Source organism: Polyodon spathula, chromosome 19 (assembly GCF_017654505.1).
Source record: "Polyodon spathula isolate WHYD16114869_AA chromosome 19, ASM1765450v1, whole genome shotgun sequence".
NCBI classification, from domain to species: domain Eukaryota; kingdom Metazoa; phylum Chordata; class Actinopteri; order Acipenseriformes; family Polyodontidae; genus Polyodon; species Polyodon spathula.
The window spans coordinates 12,485,582-12,503,862 of NC_054552.1; the positions used below are offsets into that span (position 1 = coordinate 12,485,582).

An 18,281-nucleotide genomic window follows, 5' to 3' on the forward strand; every position below is an offset into this window, starting at 1 on the left:
TTCTTCTAACTCACTAGCCCACTATAATGTCAGTATGAAATCCAGTTTTACTGAGTAAAGTCCCTCTCTTTCTCAAATACCTCTAGAGTGCTATTTGGTCTCTTGAGATGAGTGGTTGTATCAGATACTGTGTTATTAGAAAAAGCAGTAAGATAGTAATAAAAACAAAGACATAAAGATGTGGAGAAATGCGAGCCTCAAGACCCAAACCTCCTCCTGCGAGAGTTCTGAGCTGCTGTTCGGAAAACTAACCAAGATCAAGCTGGCTTTCAAGGTTTAATAAACATATAGAGACTGGATACTTCGGGTTTTGTGGAATGCTTTTTCCCTCATGTTGACATAGTGTCTTCCAGGGGACAATATAGTCCTCAGACTTTGGCTAAGGGCAATACAATCCCCTGTCAGACACTATACCCACTTCAGGGACAATAGTTTTCCACTATATGCCTGAGCTCCAGTACATATTGTATAACATTCTCACTATACAATAGGAAGTAATGGTTTGTTCTGGTAACATAAGGGTGAAGCAGTTGCCCTGAGTGTAGCATCCTGTAGATAATTGTAGCTATGTATTCTTGATGAACGTTGCTCCACACCTCCTTGACTGGATCAGCTGGATTTCTAGGCTTGGGAGATTACCTTCTGCACTTCATGTCTGTTACAATCCATGCATGCTCTATTGTTCAAGTCAGGGTTGGCTTGTTCTACACCTCTTCCTCTCTGGGCACTGAGCAAGCCCAGTGAGATGAGGAACCATCTTCCATAGGTAACAGCTAATGTTTTTCAAGCAACGATAGAACTCCATGCTTGCTGTTGCAGTAATTAACCCTTTACGGATCATGTGTTTCTATGGGCTAGGGAGCCAAATGGCTTCCCAGATCACCACATTAAAGCAGCCTTCTCATTTTGCTGTTAGCTGAAGATGTTTCAATTTTTTATGAGGGCATTTGGCTAACAAAAATGCATCCAATATCTGTGAAATGACAGAACTGAGATTCTTCTTAAAAAAAATGTTCCAAAATGTTTCCCATTCATGCAGCATTTGGGTTTCTCTCTCCAGTGTCAGCTTGCTGGCTTAAATGATGCAGACTGACATTGATATGCCTGTAGTTTGTGCCAGAGCTGCAGCCAATTGTTTCCATTTCCTTCCAATAATCATCTAAGCACTCTGAGATTGACTTGTGGGATCTAGTGTGCCTGCTTGAGTAGCTACATGTTTTACACTTCTAAGTTGGAAGTTCACAGGAATAATAGCTGAGAACCAAACTGTTTGCAAACTTTGAGATGACTTTAGCCAGCTTGTTCAACAACCTGCCCAATTTAAATGTCTCTCAGTTCTCTGAAACCTGCTGTTTGTGGAATGGGGATTTCACCAGTGATTTTCCAGGTGGGTGTGCTGTTTGTAACAGTTCTCCTTAACATATTCAATGTGTTTCAGACAGGCTTCCTGCTGGAACAGTTCCTGACTGTACTTTCACTGTCCTCACTACTTTCATGAGTACTAAATATTCAGAAAAATAAAAATAAATGTTCACATGCCTATAAGAGTGTGTGCTACAAAATATGTGTCTTAGAAGATTTACAAGTGAGCTGTGATGAGACTTGATGAGCTTTATGATTCCTTTCTGTCCACCGTTTAATGAGCTCAAGAAAAAGATTCAGAAATATGAAGGGGTAGTTTTAAAATAAAAAATAGCTTCCCTATGCCTAGAAGAAAATCCCTCACAACCCACACCTAGCACTTGTTCATTACGAGACTTAGCTCAGCTCCCCAATATTGAAAACAATAATTATTTTTATCCTACTAGCAATATCTTTGTACCAGCTGTGTTTAATTTATTCAAAGCCAAAAGACTTTAAAAGCATCAAAACACACTTGTTAAAATGTAATGCCCAGGTTCCTCGAATGGCTCATCCAGTTTAAGTTAAAGTTTAAAGGTTTAAAAGAAGCAGCTTTAGTAAAACAAAATCCAAAGTTTAGCTTTTTTTTAGAAAAAAAAAAGACAAGCCCCTACAAGACAGCTGTGATGTGGCTGACAAAAATGACGAGGAGCAAGTCGGCCCATGGAGCTGGTAATGCTGAGAAACTGCAGGCAAAAGAAAATGCGGTAGAAATGCAACAGACTCCTAACTACATTCGAAGCTGCTCAACAAAAGTTAAATTTATCTAGTCGGTGCCCAGGGCCCCGGGAGTTCTTAATCCGGCCCTGACACACACACACACACACACACACACACACACACACAGTAGTCTCTGTGTATAGGAACACATCCTAAGAGAACACTTTGACTGAAGAGAACACCCTTGTGGTGAAACTCATTTTTCCCATTGTAAATGCTCCGGTTAAAGGAACAGGAACTTTGCTTAAAAGAAGACCTTCTTGGCACCACTAGCGATTCGTTCACAACGAATACAGTACTATTTTGTAACCCGATCATCAAACAGAAATTAAAATGGTTTATTCAGTCTTTTCAAAAGCGACTTGTCATTGTGAGTGTGTCTTGAGCCACACTGATTGGTTTATTAAATCTTTCCAGCACCTCATCACTACAAAATGGCATGTAAACAAAACGGTGAATGTGCCGCTGTTTCTCTTGCTACAAAAAGTTGGAAATTGTTCAAACTCTTGAAAAAAAACCTGAATCAGACACAAGTCGCAGAGCAATTTGATGTTTCCCGTTCTGGTGAGTTGCTTCACCATTCTGTTAAATAATGTGCATATCTTGTATATTTCTGCTGCATTTTTTAACATGTGTAGCGGTGCTGTGACAATTTAGTTTGACAGTTACTTTATTGTTATAGTTGATTAACATACACTTGCCTATTGCTTTTCTTTTACTTATTTAGTTCATTTCATATGTAATTGCACGTGCGTCATGACATGTGAAGCAGGTTGGCTGGGCGTAGTGACGTCACAGACCAGGAAGATAAACATGCAAACGTATTACTGGGGTAAGAACACTTTCGGCGCTTGTATTTAGTAAAGTAAAATAAATAGTTTTAACAAAACAGAAACAATCAAAATAAACAGCATAAAAAGCGGGCAAAATAGACAGATAAACAAAACAGTGGACAAACCCTCAAACAAGTATCGTGCTGGTCCTTCCTTACTTAATGGATAATATATGAAAATGTGTAGTTTTTTATATAAAACATTCACCAAATGAATGGCATATATTTATATTATAAAAAGAAATATAGATTTAGATTATAAAAAACATGTATTTAGATTAAATAAAACATGCATTTAGATAATAAAAAAAACATGTATTTAGATTACAAAAAACACATTTAGATTATAAAAAAAGACGTATATGGAGATCACTGTGTGTTACATATACTAACACATGCAATCCTTATGTAAAAAAGTACTGTAAAATCAGGTCAATTTTATAACTATTTTATTCATATACGTCTAGAGTGTAATTGGGTTTCCTGAGATTAGTGGTTGCATCGGGTACTGTGTTGTTAGAAATAGTAGTAATCTTGACAAGTAGGTTAGCCTTCTGGCCTCAGAATTACAGGACACTTTAAATCAGTTTTTTTTAACTCACCTCTAAACCGCAATTTCTTTGATTTACAACATGGAATGTGAGTATGAATTGTATGCAGTGTCGCTAAATGAATGTCATTGTTTTACAATGACTCGCCTATGGGCGGGATTACTTCCATCAAACAGACCGGTACAGCTGGCTGATTTTTTTTATTTGTCTGATTGTTTGATTGGGCGAGACTGTGTGAAGAAGGAAGAAATATGCAATAATGAAAAAAAGTGTGGGTGAGGTCAGTTCTCTATAAGGATGGAATTTAACTATTTTGATAGATATTTTTACCATGTCGGGCTGGTTTCACAAAGCCTGGTCCAAGATTAGTGCTAATCCGGATCTGTGAAACCAGCTGATAAAAATTCAAGAAATATGATTTTAATCTCAGGATGGAATCTTCGCCTCCAGCAAACAAACAATGATATCCATTTAACGAAGCAGCAATTCACACTCACTTTACTTGTTGATTAAAATCAATTAATGTGTGGTTTATAGGTGATCTTAAAAAAAAAAAAAAAAAACCTGACCAGTCTTCATGTGTGCTGGAATTATGGGGCAAGTGAAATCTCAAGTCTCCAGTAAAGAGGAGCTTGTGAATTAGCGTGCTTCATTTTTTTTTATTTTTTTTTATAGTAAACTTATTATTTATTTGACTTCTTTGTGAAATGGTCTACTATTGTGTTATATGTATATTTATATGTATGTGTCTAATTCATTATATTTCACTGTATTGGCAGCCAAGTTGTTACAAAATCGTCAATGTGTGTTTGGGACAAAATGGCAAAAAAGAAATACCTTCCAGAGATCTTATGCATACTGCTGACATCAGATGTGAAGCCTCACTATCATCATGGTAACAGAATCCAGAACCAGAGGCTAGTCTGATCACAATCATCCAGGATCCAGTCCTACACACTGGAATGCAGTTTCAACAAGCACAATGTATATGATTGGTCAATGAGCTGGTAAACATTGTGAGCATGTGGATAAGAATTAAAAAATCCATGTTCATGCAGCTACTGTGTAGCTTTGACTGATCAGTGCTGCCACCGACACATACCACCGCCATGGAGCCCACCCTGCAAAACCCTTCCCTGTCCATCTAACTGATCAATGCACCCACCTACATCTGCCAACACCACAGGGCCCACCCTGCAGAACCCTTCCCTGCCCATCTAACTGATCAATGCACCCACCTACACCTACCACTACCATGGAGCCCACCCTGCAAAACCCTTCCCTGCTCATCTTAAATCCTGGAGGGAAAACTATTTCACCATGTTTCCTCAATCATACTGTAGAGTTCACTATTGAATGCTAGAGTTGAATGTTTTTATTTCAAAAGGTTTAACAGCTCCGATTAAGAAACATGCCAATGCATTTTGGAGACTACTGCATTGTTCAATGTATTGAGACAGATTTCTAAATATGCACATATTCCTCATGTGCAAACATATTTTAAAGCTAGACATAAACCACCTTGACAGTGACATGGTATCTCACTGATTTTGTATCATTAATATAGCAGCATAGTAACATATATTTTGGTGTTTTCCTGTACACACAGATCACATATTTTAGGAACTGCACAGTACTAGGATGATTTAGGTCTTGTAAAAGTCATCGGAGAACTGAAGTTCCTATACTAGCCCCTCTGCTTTAAAAATTTCTCGTTGTTCGCGGATCACAGAGAGGGCTTCAGTTGTCTGTGCTGTCAGTCCTCTTTTCACAGGTACTGCTGTAACTTTTGTTCTTTAGTACTTGTGTCAAGTTTAGATGCTGCAGTGAATTGTTGCACAATGGGCTCTTGAGGCCTTATTTAATCAGTTTTTATCCAATATCCAAGGTTGCTATGGAAACATGCTATAACTGCTTGCATTGGCACCTTGGTAACATCTTTAATGAAGCAGGGAGGAGTATACAGAAGTATGGGTAGAGCTAGGTGGGCAGATTGGCTGTGTCAACAATGCATCATTTCATGGCCAGGAAAGATATTTAAATCACACAGAATATAAATGAACAAAACAGGATGACCGGCGTGCCATAGAGTATTCTGTTCATGTTCCCCTTATCCCTTATACACGTTTACCACAGTCATTGTGCACAGCAATTTTGCAGTTTTCTCATGCTATTCCCATGGTTATACTACTGTATGAATTTACCATAGTTTCCCATGGCTTTTTAATATGGTTTGCTTTACCCCTGTGGGCTTTGCATTGTGCTTTATGTCATTTTTCTGTGCTTTACTATGGGAATCGTTTATAAGGGATCTTCCATGGGAGCTCAGGGTGTTTTGCATTTCCAGTGTGGTTCGCTCTTGAAGGTATGTAGGCTTTCGCGAGGATTACAACCTTTTTCCAAACCGTACCCCTTAATGAGTACAAACTTTCAACATGCATCTGTTTCACAATACCCTTTATTGGAGTCCGGTGAGATCTAGTTTAGTTCAATGTTACTATAATAAGGTTTTGAAAATTGTTCAAAGGCTCTGTAGGGTCTATTCAATTGGTCTAAAAGATGGTGGGCTTTCATAACAGCATCTCTAACAGTGTCTTTGCATCTATTTAATGTATTGTTGTCTATTAAAGTAAAATGCCTGGTATGGCCCTAATTTAATATTTAATGCTGGCTATTTTAATATCTGCCATAAATTAAGATCAATTGAATATTGCCTGGTACTTAAAATGTCTAAATCTATGCTTTTTGTCTACGCAGACCCTCAAAAGTGACTCAATTTGGTTTGAGACATTATATATATATATATATATATATATATATATATATATATATATATTCTTTATTTTTGAATTTCCTGTGTTCTGTGTTTATCTAAAAATATAAAACGGGTGAGAAACGTGTAATACCCAGAAACAGAAAAGTAGCTCATCTGTTTCTGTAGCTGATGCATGCATAAAGATGATTCTATCTGAAATAATGAAAAGGTGAGGGGGGCATGTCCCCTGTGTAAGTTACTCCTTTGTAACCACATAATAGGCCTAATATTTATTTAGTTAAAAATAAAATGCTGAATAATATTATTATCTGTATTATAAAGTGCCAACACAGCTTTTCTTCAATTCAGATACTGTATCAAAAGGGAGAGATAGAAACAGAAGTTAGACTGAGAAGTTGCTTACAGTTTGAACAACACCGTTGTACTGTTTTTACTGTAGAGATATTGCATGAATCACTAGTATAGGGAATTGGGGGACATGCTGTAGGACTGTGTGGCAAAGTGGCTGAGTGGAAACAGGTGCAGGAGTGATGCAGTACGTTAAAGAAGCAGACAGAGATAATTGTAATCCGGTTTGGAAATGTTTTTATTGTATTTTCCAGGTCTGGTGACCAAACAATAACGTGTACTGCACAGGGTAAATAAAACAGGAAAGATAGTATAAACAATATCTGCACCACAATAATACAGACATGGTCATCAGTCCTGGGTGCATGCAGTAGTCCTTGTGGTGGGTGATACAAGTTTCTATTTGTGACAATGGTGAAGTGCTGTCTGGTTTAGTGCTAACTCTTGGTTAGCATCTCTAGTAATGCACAAGACAAGACAAGACAATTACAAGACAAATAAACAAAATACTCACAGTACTTTTTAAATGCAACAGGGTTTCTTACAGTCCTTGTCAGTTTATGTACACAAACCAATGCATTATTGCAACGGAGTCTCGCCCCCTTCCTACTTGGCCGACTTCCCTTGAACCCTGGGAAAGAACTGTCAGGCCAGCCCGTCCAAGGAACTCTTTTCTCGCTGCTTAGCACCCTCACAGGTCGAGAGGGAGATATTTCTGTCACATATCGCAACGCTCAGAGTGGAGCCGAAGGAATACTTTGCTGAAACTATCTTTCCCATTACTCCCCCTCCCGGGAAAAAATAATCTGTATTTTTATGGTCTTTCCTCGCACGGTGTACCATGTGGTTCATGAAGGGTTGCAACACCAGGTACCACGAGTTATCCGGGCATTGCTGTCCTTCGTTGTGCTTAACTAGTTGAGTGGGGCGTGGTCTGTGACAAAATCAAATGAATGTCCGAGAAGGTAATATCGTAAAGAGTGAGTAGCCCATTTAATGGCCAAACACTCCTTTTCAACTACAGAGTAGTTGCGCTAGTATCTTTTTACTGAGATAGTATCTTTTTACTGAGATACATTATTGGGTGTTCAATTCTGTCTACCTTTTGGGACAAAACAGAACCCAAGCCCACGTCTGACACATCGTGTGGAGGATGAATCTCTTGGTGAAATCAGGTGCGATAAGGCTGGGGGCCTGGCACAGTTTACACTTAATATTATCAACCCCCCCTTAAATAAATTTGGGGCACTCTTTTTGGTGAGGTCTACTAAAGGGTTAACCACTGTGGCATACTCAGGGATAAAGCGGTGGTTTACAACCAAGAATCATTATATTTCTGTCAGAGCGTTATATCCAAGGCGCATTATAATCGAGAGCCTTATAGCGAGGGAGCACTAAATCATAGACATGAGTATCATTAAGAAGCAGGATTTTTAGAGCAGCATTCTGAAAGATAGATTTTACAAATAATAATAAAACTATAAGAAACAAAAGCACTGTTAGTCAGAAATTTGTTTTTTTTTACAATTTCAGATGTTTTGCTCCATTCCACCCATTTCAGAATCTTAATTTAAAACTAATAGAAAGTAAGTCATGTGGACAAATGTGACTGAACAAACAAAACGACATGCTGGCCAAAGTAAATAGACAGAAAAACAAAGTGGACGAACCAAACAAGTATCGTGCGAGTCCTCTCGCACGAGTAGAATTTGTTATCTTTTAACTTTTAAATCTCTCCTCTCCACACCTGTTCTCCACTTACGAACACACAACCCCGAGTGAGTGAAAAACATGCTGCTTTTAGGCAGCTGTACCGAGACTCAATTGCTAATCAATCATTCAACTGGAGACTCTATACAACTGTACGTGAATTAATTTAGTGCAATCTCCCGTGCTCACGTATTATTACATTTTACCTGCATGTGAAGTGCTGTGCAATCCTCGTGCCTAAGTACAAAAATACATTTTAAATCACTCATGTTACACAGACCCATTTATATCCCGTGTACCAATGACTATACATCAACACCAACATTAACACGCTACATACAACATAAAACACTAATAAACACAAAGGGGCGGGACACGCCGCCACACACCGTCATGGCTTAAAACTGCAAAGCGCAACCCCTTACAAGACAAGACATTCCAACTTATCATCCTATGTGAACTGTTGCTTCTTTTTAAGGAGCAATGTTGTGTTGCAGATTTTGTACGCTGTCGGTGAGATGAGGTTTAAAGCTCTATAACCGTGAATGCAGTCCAGATATTTTGCATAGTGGTTAAGATGCTCACTTGTGGTGTGCAGGTTTACCAGTTCACGTCCAGTTTCCACCGCGTTGCAAAGGAAATGCAGATATAGAGGGTATGGTCTCAAAACAGCAAGCACAGACCACTGAACCAGTTTTAAAGCACTTTCTATATCAGTATTGTATGTGATCTCGGTAAAACTTGCTCTGTAACGTTACCAATGAAAGTGGACCAAGATGTCTTAATAGAACAAAGTGGAGAAACATGTAAGATTCATACGAATGTAGCTTACTGAAAGTGTCCCTTAGGTTTGCCTCAGTAACGACAAATGCAATCTCAAAGAAAGAACAGAACAGCCAGGAAGAAGACAGCTTTTCTATCCTAATGATTTTATCTACAAATTGTTATTCAGCCAGCTTACTAATTAGCTACCCCAGAGGCCTGGGTTCAAATCTGTTTTTAAATTCCCTAACGATATACTTTAAAAGGGACTGCAGCTAAGAAATGAATTCCATAAATCTTCCTTGTTGTGCATTCCATTCGTTATTATAAGTCTCACATATACATTTTTAAAAGAAACAATTATTGTAAACATGTTTTTCTTTTAAAACATGCTATCGGGTCCTACACATGGTAAAGAAAACTCTGTACAATATCAGTGCTTTCAAATAATGTTGGACTAGGGTCAAATTGTCCTCATCCCTCCAATTGCTTCTTTTCTGTCAATAACCAATCATCTGCTTGCCTTATTGGCTGGTATGCTTTCAGCCAGTAACATACAGTGCAAATATAACATAAAAACTGTGAAAATGGGAGAGAAGTAATGACACATCATGTTAAAATGAAAATATATATTTGCTATAACGTGTTGATGTCAAAACTGCATGTGAGAACGCTGCAGCTAATTGAAGTGCAAAATAGGTAAGATTTATGGAATTTTTTTTGTTGTTGCTACAATTACATTAAAATTAGAAACTGAACCTCTGACCACCAGCATACTCCTCCAGTGGACAACATAGATGGAACTCTCTGGGGTTAGCTTCTTTTCAACTGTGCAGTACAATAGCATAGTTCCTTTTCTATAGTAACACAGCACCTTTTCTGTGCAATTACTGTCTGTGTCCCACAACTCTGTTCACTACCTGTTCCACCGTCTTGATTAGCACACTGCTGTATGTTACAAACAGATGACTTAGACACCCACACGTGGAGCCCCATCTGTCTTCTACCCAAGTGATGGATTGTGTTTGTTAATGTTTGCTGGAGAATGACATCACATTGTTGTCGGAGTTGCAAGGCAGCAAAAAGAGTTTCTATTTAAATCTCTCCCATGCTCCTGTACCAGATTAATAGTGAGCTTTCTTGGTGTGCTGTTCTCTATTCCATTTAACCTCCATTGTGGTGATCAAACCTGTTTTTCTTATCACGTTTACTTGTTATGGCCACTGTATTTTCCAGCTGGTGCAGTACTTATTTTGTTGTGTTGGAACGTTGATGTGGATATGATCTAGTGAAGTGGTCAGAAAGGCACATGTCAACATACTTTTTATAAGCTGCTGCGCCTTGTCTGCTCATATGGTATGTAGTTTGCAGTCATCATAATCAAACAGTTTGTCATATTCAGTCTGAGATAGGATTTAGCTGCCATTCATAAAGCTCACTGAAACATAGGATGGTCTTAAATGAATAGCCGATAAATACAATTAGTAAATTGTACTGTGAATGCAGTGTTAATCACTATGCTTGTCTCATATTGTGGTTTATTAGTGAACCATATATTACATTTTTGATCCATGTAATAAAGTTCATGGGAGCAACACCTGACCTAGGAGACAAAGGCATTGGAAAAGGTATTGTGTGTCCAGAATGGGTTATTGGTCTTTCCACACAAATAGTTTTCCCTGTGTAGAAAACAAATGTAACTGATACTGTAGATTTACAAGAAACCTTTAAATGACTTTATAACATGACTTGACAAGGTTGTAATAAAGGGGTCCATGTGTGTCTCACCTGTTAAAGGCAAGGCCATGTGATATGCATTCTGAATCGCACAGTGAAGGGAGCACAAGTACGCGTCCTAACAGTGCAAAGTTGATATTCTTCACACAGTAAACATTTCACTGGCTCTGGGGCAGGTTAGGGAGACTGTTTCTCTTGACCACACTAAAGCAGAACCTACAAACTAAACATCCCTTAAAGCTCAAAGTGGACACTTGCAGTGCTGGCCTCACTGGTGTGGCGAGGCGATTGCCTTGGTTATAGGAATGGAGGAGCACACTGACTGAGCTGCTGGGATTGCTGCAGTGGACATAGTTGGACATTCGAAATGGTAAAGAAAACTTGGCACACCAAATAAAAATTGAAAATGGCCATGGAAAAATAATTTTGCATTAGAGCACCCACAAACATGTGATGAATCCTGTTAAAATATATTCAATATATTCAATTTTGTGTGGACGACCAGCACTGTACAGGTTGACCTCTGGGCTTGCCAGTCTTTACCAGAAGACGGCTTCTCATCATTGCTGACAGACATGCCAGTGAAGCTGAGCAGCTTGACTGTAACCCTGTAAGGGTGCATCACCCTGCTAGAGGAAGGGCTTGTCTGTGACCCTGTTAGAGTGCACCTAGACCTGTAGTTCAGAATGTGAGGGGTAGGCAAATACCCACCTAAACAACTGTTGGTTCATTCTGAAAATCATCTTAAAACTGGGACCTCAAAGAGGATCCCTAGTGGCTCAGCTGGTAAAGACATGGCTGCATGGTGTCCATCTTGAGTCATACAGTCAGGGGAGTGCAGCTTCCTGGATTGCAAAACTGGTCTCTCCTGGGGATTCCACAGGGAGTAACAGGCAAAATTCAGCAGATACTGTTTCTCTTCATCATTCTACAGAGGACTCTACCGGACAGGTGCATTTAACCTCACTTAAAGTGTTGGCTATTGGTCTGGTCTGTACCATTATTCCAGCCTGAACTTTGAGATGAGCGGATTAAAAATCTATGCTACCAGGATGTTTAGATCTTGTGCCCCCAAACATTGGCATTCAGTGTCAGGTTCTTCTTGAGTATTGAAGCAGTTTTCCTCCTGAAACATCTGCTTAGCCAGCATTCTTGCACTTTTCTTAATTTGTTAGTCTGCAAAGTAAGTGAATCATTCATGAAGGATGATATATAATTGAAACTGGTATGGTACTATATACATGGCATGTTATTGTATCCAAGGACAAGGTCAGTGTGCTGGCTGACAAATAAATAAGGTTAGATTCATGGAAGGGTGAATAGGTTAGCCGATTTTCTGCTATGTGGACTATTTCAAGAACAGTCTAGATATCAGAGTGAGTTCATAGTATGTGCTACCCTAATAAACTCACAGGGAAAACACAATGAGATTATAGAATATATTCATGACTCTGAGAGCTGTGAGTAACCAACCTGTTTTTTCCCCTAATGACTGACATGCTATGCACCCCCTGCTGGGGTAAAATGACCTCGGAAATAAAGCAGGAACAGAATCCCAGGAGGCAGAAGGAGAACGCTTTCTTTAACTCAGTGTACAGCTATGGAGACAGGTTTTGCATCACCCTATATAATTAACTCGTTTTGCTTCAAATGAAATCTGCTGAATACTATTACCTTAACATATTGAATTACATACCGCTTTGTAGTTTTCCATATACTGAAGTAAACCTGACAAAAATGTTAAAATCTAACATGAAATACTGTACCGCTATTATGTCGTCTGGTAGACTTTTGCGATATCATTTTCTTTGATTACATGTTCTAAATTATGTTCATGTAGTTTTTTTTCTTATGTCTCAAACCTAAAATTCTAGGTGATGCAAAACTTTTGCCCATAGCTATAGTACCAACATAAAAATGTATGGTTGCTATAGCATGTGTTTCTTTCAAAACTGCACATTCGAGACCTACTGTATATAATGAATAGTGCATGACAGGTATGATTTATGACATTATTTGGTTAGTGTTTCTATTGATACATATTGTTAGTGTTGCTGTTATTCTTAATTAAATAAATGAAGTTGATTTGAAATGCTCATTTTCTGATTTGTCCAACAGGAAGGAGTCCCGGCGTGACCCCCCAGGCAGCGCAGGGTCATCATCAAACCACGCCCCCTAACACAGAGCCATGCCCTCCTCTGTGCCCTGGAGCCGCGGCTGCTCCCTGCTTCATAGTTAAAAATTCTTACACCTTTAAGGAATACTCTCTGAATTGCAAAGAGTTATTTAATATCGTTTACACAAGCGTTGAGAGATGGAATAACCTTTTCAAATTCGATGCTGCTCAGTGAATATTTCTTTTCAATTTGGAATGTATCTTTAGTCAGTCATTTTAATCCAATGACGGGCATTCACACATTTATCCAAATTACATCGCTTTGCTAAGCGGATGTAGAGCTTGACCTAAAAAAAGTTATTCTCTCTAGCTTATATCATACTTGTTAAATAAACGTTTAACCTCTTCAAGGGCTTGTGGGCTATTCTGCTGTCCTCATTTTTGTAATTCCTGTTTTAGTCTCTGAATGTTAACTGTGTATACAGGGCCGGATTAACCAATCACTGGGCCCTAGGCATGTACTTGCAGGCCCCCTACCCCTGAACAAACAGCCACACACACATACACACACCTTTAAATACATTATAGTCTTTAAAACTAGCCCTCCACCCTTTTATAACAGGTATAATTCTCAGTTTGAAGTTATTATGAACAACTGAATGATTAAACTGTAGGTAGTGTGCTAAATACATTTCAGAATAAAACTGGAAAAAACTGAAGCCTACGTTAAATCCTGTAGCACAGCTCGACTTCGACTTTTCCTGATTTACTGAATAAAAAGGCAACAGTTCAAACAAACAAGGAAGTTGAAAAAGGTTGAAGAAGGTAATATATAGAAGGTGCTCAAACATTTTTCACTGTAAACGATAGCTCCACAATAGTCCAGATAAATAGTAAAAAACAAACATGCCTGTACATTGTTGTGTAGTCAAAATTACAGTTTTTTGTTGATCGGGTGGGTTTCGACTTGCTTCATTAAAGAAAATGCCCTTTTCGCAAGAGCAGAGAACTTACCAAAAGTGTTGGCATTCAAGTAGGTTCAGATGTTACATATGGTAGATGTCTGTACCCTTTGGAATTCTGTACCTGTGATGTTGCCATGCCGACACAGCTGTATTCAGAGACCACTGGACGTGAACGCATGATGTTTCTGAACAGTATTTATATGTAATACAATGAAAATGTGTTTTAAAAGAAAAGTTGTATAATGTTAATTGTATAAGAGTTTCACATATTGACCAACACAGGAGGCTGAATGTACTGTATATCTAGAAAATCAGTGGTGGTAAATTTTGCCACAGAATTAGTTTTGTTTTGTTTACAATATTTGTTGCAAGCTGCAGCAGAACTCAATGACAGTGTTTGAGAACACAACGGAACTCGAGTACAGAAATATCTTACGTGCATGTCCAGCGATCTTTTAAAAAGTGCATCTGCACAAGCATGGAATAATGTGGGGATACAGAATTCTATGGGGTAATGTTACAGAAATCTGCATAACACCTGTCTTAACAATCTGGTTTTGGGATACATACTTTGGTTCAAATGTCAGTGAGTGAAGTTTTTCCAATCAAACTGTATATGTAAAAAACAAACAAAACAAACAAAAAGAGCCTATGGTGGAGTCTTTTTAGAACCTGTGGCGGAGTCTCTCCCCCACCCCCCCTTTATGTTTATTAGTGTTTTATGTTGTATGTAGTGTGTTAATGTTGGTGTTTATGTATAAAATACATGGGATATAAATATGGGTTATGAGCACAAGTGTTTAAAATGTATATTTGTATTTAGGCACGAGGATTGCACAGCACTTCACGTTCAGGTAAAATAATATGTGAGCACGGGGAATTGCACTTTTATTAATTCACGTGCAGTTGTACCAAGACGCCAGTTGAATGATTGATTAGCAATCGAATCACGGTACAGCTGCATAAAAGCTACATGTTTTCACACACTTGAGGTTGTGTGTTCATGAGTGGAGAATGGGAGAGAGAAGGAGCAGATTAAAAGTGTAACAATTGCTACAGCGTGGTGGAAGTGCCAGCACGGCACTTTTTTGTTGGGTTTGTCCACTGTCTTGTTTAGTGTTGTCCGTTTTGTTTGTTGGCCAGTCATGTAGACTGTGTGTGAGTCTCTTTTTGTGTAGATTGGGGGTGTAGACTGTGTGAGTCTGTTTCTGTGTAGATTGGTGAGTGTAGAGTGTGTGTGTCAGTCTGTTTCTGTGTAGATTGGGGGTGTAGACTGTGTGAGAGTCTGTTTCTGTGTAGATTGGGGGTGTAGACTGTGTGTGAGTCTGTTTCTGTGTAGATTGGGGGTGTAGACTGTGTGTGAGTCTGTTTCTGTGTAGATTGGGGGTGTAGACTGTGTGTGAGTCTGTTTCTGTGTAGATTGGGGGTGTAGACTGTGTGTGAGTCTGTTTCTGTGTAGATTGGGGGTGTAGAGTGTGTGTGTGAGTCTGTTTCTGTGTAGATTGGGGTTGTAGACTGTGTGTGAGTCTGTTTCTGTGTAGATTGGGGGTGTAGACTGTGTGTGAGTCTGTTTCTGTGTAGATTGGGGGTGTAGAGTGTGTGTGTGAGTCTGTTTCTGTGTAGATTGGGTGTTGTAGACTGTGTGTGAGTCTGTTTCTGTGTAGATTGGGGGTGTAGACTGTGTGTGAGTCTGTTTCTGTGTAGATTGGGGGTGTAGACTGTGTGTGAGTCTGTTTCTGTGTAGATTGGGGGATTATAGACTGCACTGCAAAAAAAAAAAGAAAGTTGGAAAAAAATTATTCTAAAAAATAGCAATGTCACAATGAAATCTTCATCTGAGATTATTTTTCTTGGCTTTAAAAGACATTGATTATGTATGTTTCTAGTTTCTAGATTTTCAACACCTTTCATTACAAAGTGTTGCACATTCACGAATCAGCAACATTAAAAATGTTTTGAGCCCATCCAGTGGAATGAAGTGACCGTATGGTACCACTTATTCATCAGGGAGAAGTTTAAGAGCCTTAAAACATCAATAAAGCCACTGCAAGATCAGTTCCCTCCCTCACAACCAACCAATGCAGAGACCCCAGGAAGAGGGCAGCGAGGCGTACATCAGAATTCTGTAAAAAATGAAGCTGGAAGTCACTGTAAATTAACATATTATAATAATCATTTGCAAAGACTCACACACTGTTTAAAATAGTTAACATATTATTATTATTATTATTATTATTATTATTATTATTATTATTATTAACTAGACTTCATTAACTTTCTAGAGACAGATTAGATGAGTAGCGTTCCGCATTTCAGATTTATTCCGAATTTTACCGAAAAATCACGTAGCCCAGAGCTGACAGAGTTAGGAGCACAGAAAGCAGTAGTCATTGTATAACATTTGTGGAGCACAAAAAAACAAACCAAAAGAAAATCTGTCAGAGAAAGGGAACAACTTTTGTTGTGTTCACAGAAAATTGACCCAGAACCTATAATTGTTGCGCTCAGAAACACAAGTAAATTCCAGGTCAATCAGTTTGATTTTGCTTGAATACAACAAATGCTGTGTCTTTCTGGGGCGGCAAAGCATAAACACAAGAAACGCGAAGAAGAAGAATGGAAGCGGCAAAGCGGTGTGTTAGAAAGATTCTTACAAACAGGAAATTCGGCACTGTCATCTTCTTACACTGTCCCTAACCCTGGCAGTAGAGGATTCTCTGCCAACTAAACTATTGGTTGCAGCACAACCTTACAATCTGTGACAGAGCCCTAGCAACCTATTCTGGTGAACCTGCTGAGTGGACATCAATTGATGAAAAATTGTGTCACTATTTTTCGTTAAACTAGCCAAGCCAAAACGCTGGGGATTTGTCTACTTTATTGCGCAGGTATGAAACCAAAAACCGGTGCCTGACTAAGGAACATTTTTATTGAAGAAAACAAAACTGTACTCCGGATAGCCCCGCTGTGCCAAATACAGTGTGTAGACGGCCAGAACCCCAAGCTCCTCACCGCTGGCTCGTAAGTGGGTAGCGAGGCACTGGAGTAGGCTCCACCCTAACGAAGTGGCGGCTGAGGGCAGTGGAGAGGGCCTCGAAATCTCAGAGCTCTTCAGGACTAAAAACTAGTAGCAATTGGAGTGCTTGTCTCCAGTGCTGCAGCTTGCTTTCTTCTCGGGGCTCCAGCTATTTGCTAGAGCAGCCATCTTGAATTTGGCCTGGTAGGCCTCCCAGGGCGAGGCCCCATTGTAACGCACGGCCTTTGCCCTCCATCGGTTTCTCTTCAACCCTCCCACGATGTGCATGGGGCAGCCTTAACCCTTTAAGGATCAGGATCGTGTTGACATGATAAAAAAGCACTTTAATTATTTTTACTATTATTTTAATTTTAAACATTTATTTTGAGAAAATTGCTTTGAGTATTGCTTATAAAGACCCTGAGAATAAACGTGTATTATCTGTCATTGCAATCACTCAGGTGAAACGACGTCTTGTAATTTGCCCAATTATCAATGTTTTTCAACAAAACTTTCAGGAAGTATTGTAATTGTAATGTGACAAGCCCCGCTGTCTCCAGCGTGAGAGAGAGAAGTGCCGCAGCCAGTGGAGTCTACAGGACAACAGCTGGGCCAACCTCAGCAAACACTGCATTTGTCCCCCGTCGCCTCCCGAGGGTCCGCCGCCACCATCGCCACCCGAGGGTCCTCCCGAGGGTCCGCCGCCGCCGCCATCGCCTCCCGAGGGTCCGCCGCCGCCGCCATCGCCTCCCGAGGGTCCGCCGCCATCGCCTCCCGAGGGTCCGCCGCCGCCGCCATCGCCTCCCGAGGGTCCGCCGCCATCGCCTCCCGAGGGTCCGCCGCCATCGCCTCCCGAGGGTCCGCCGCCGCCGCCATCGCCTCCCGAGGGTCCGCCATCGCCTCCGGAGAGTCCGCCATCGCCGCCATCGCCTCCCGAGGGTCCGCCATCACCGCCATCGCCTCCCGAGGGTCCGCCATCGCCGCCATCGCCTCCCGAGGGTCCGCCATCACCGCCATCGCCTCCCGAGGGTCCGCCATCGCCTCCCGAGGGTCCGCCATCGCCGCCATCGCCTCCCGAGGGTCCGCCGCCGCCATCGCCTCCCGAGGGTCCGCCGCCGACATCGCCTCCCGAGGGTCCGCCGCCATCGCCTCCCGAGGGTCCGCCGCCATCGCTTCCCGGGGGTCCGCCGCCGCCATCGGTTTTCGAGGGTCCGCCGCCGCCATCGCCTCCCGAGGGTCTGCCGCCGCCATCGCCTCCATCGCCTCCCGAGGGTCCGCCATCGCCTCCCGAGGGTCCGCCATCGCCTCCATCGCCTCCCGAGGGACCGCCGCCGCCATCGCCTCCCG

At 40.6% G+C, this 18,281-nt stretch overlaps 1 protein-coding gene across 2 annotated transcripts in view; it reads left to right on the top strand.

Annotated features, from left to right (window-relative positions):
• Positions 1 to 13,365, top strand: part of LOC121294904 (tripartite motif-containing protein 44-like) — a 30,038-nt gene extending 16,673 nt beyond the window's left edge. For both annotated transcript variants that reach the window (XM_041219084.1, XM_041219085.1), the window contains one exon: positions 12,956 to 13,365. In XM_041219084.1, the coding sequence (XP_041075018.1) occupies positions 12,956 to 13,016 (61 nt within the window). In that variant the 3' untranslated portion in view covers positions 13,017 to 13,365. The remainder of the gene's footprint in view (positions 1 to 12,955) is intronic.
• Positions 13,366 to 18,281: the final 4,916 nt, after the last annotated feature.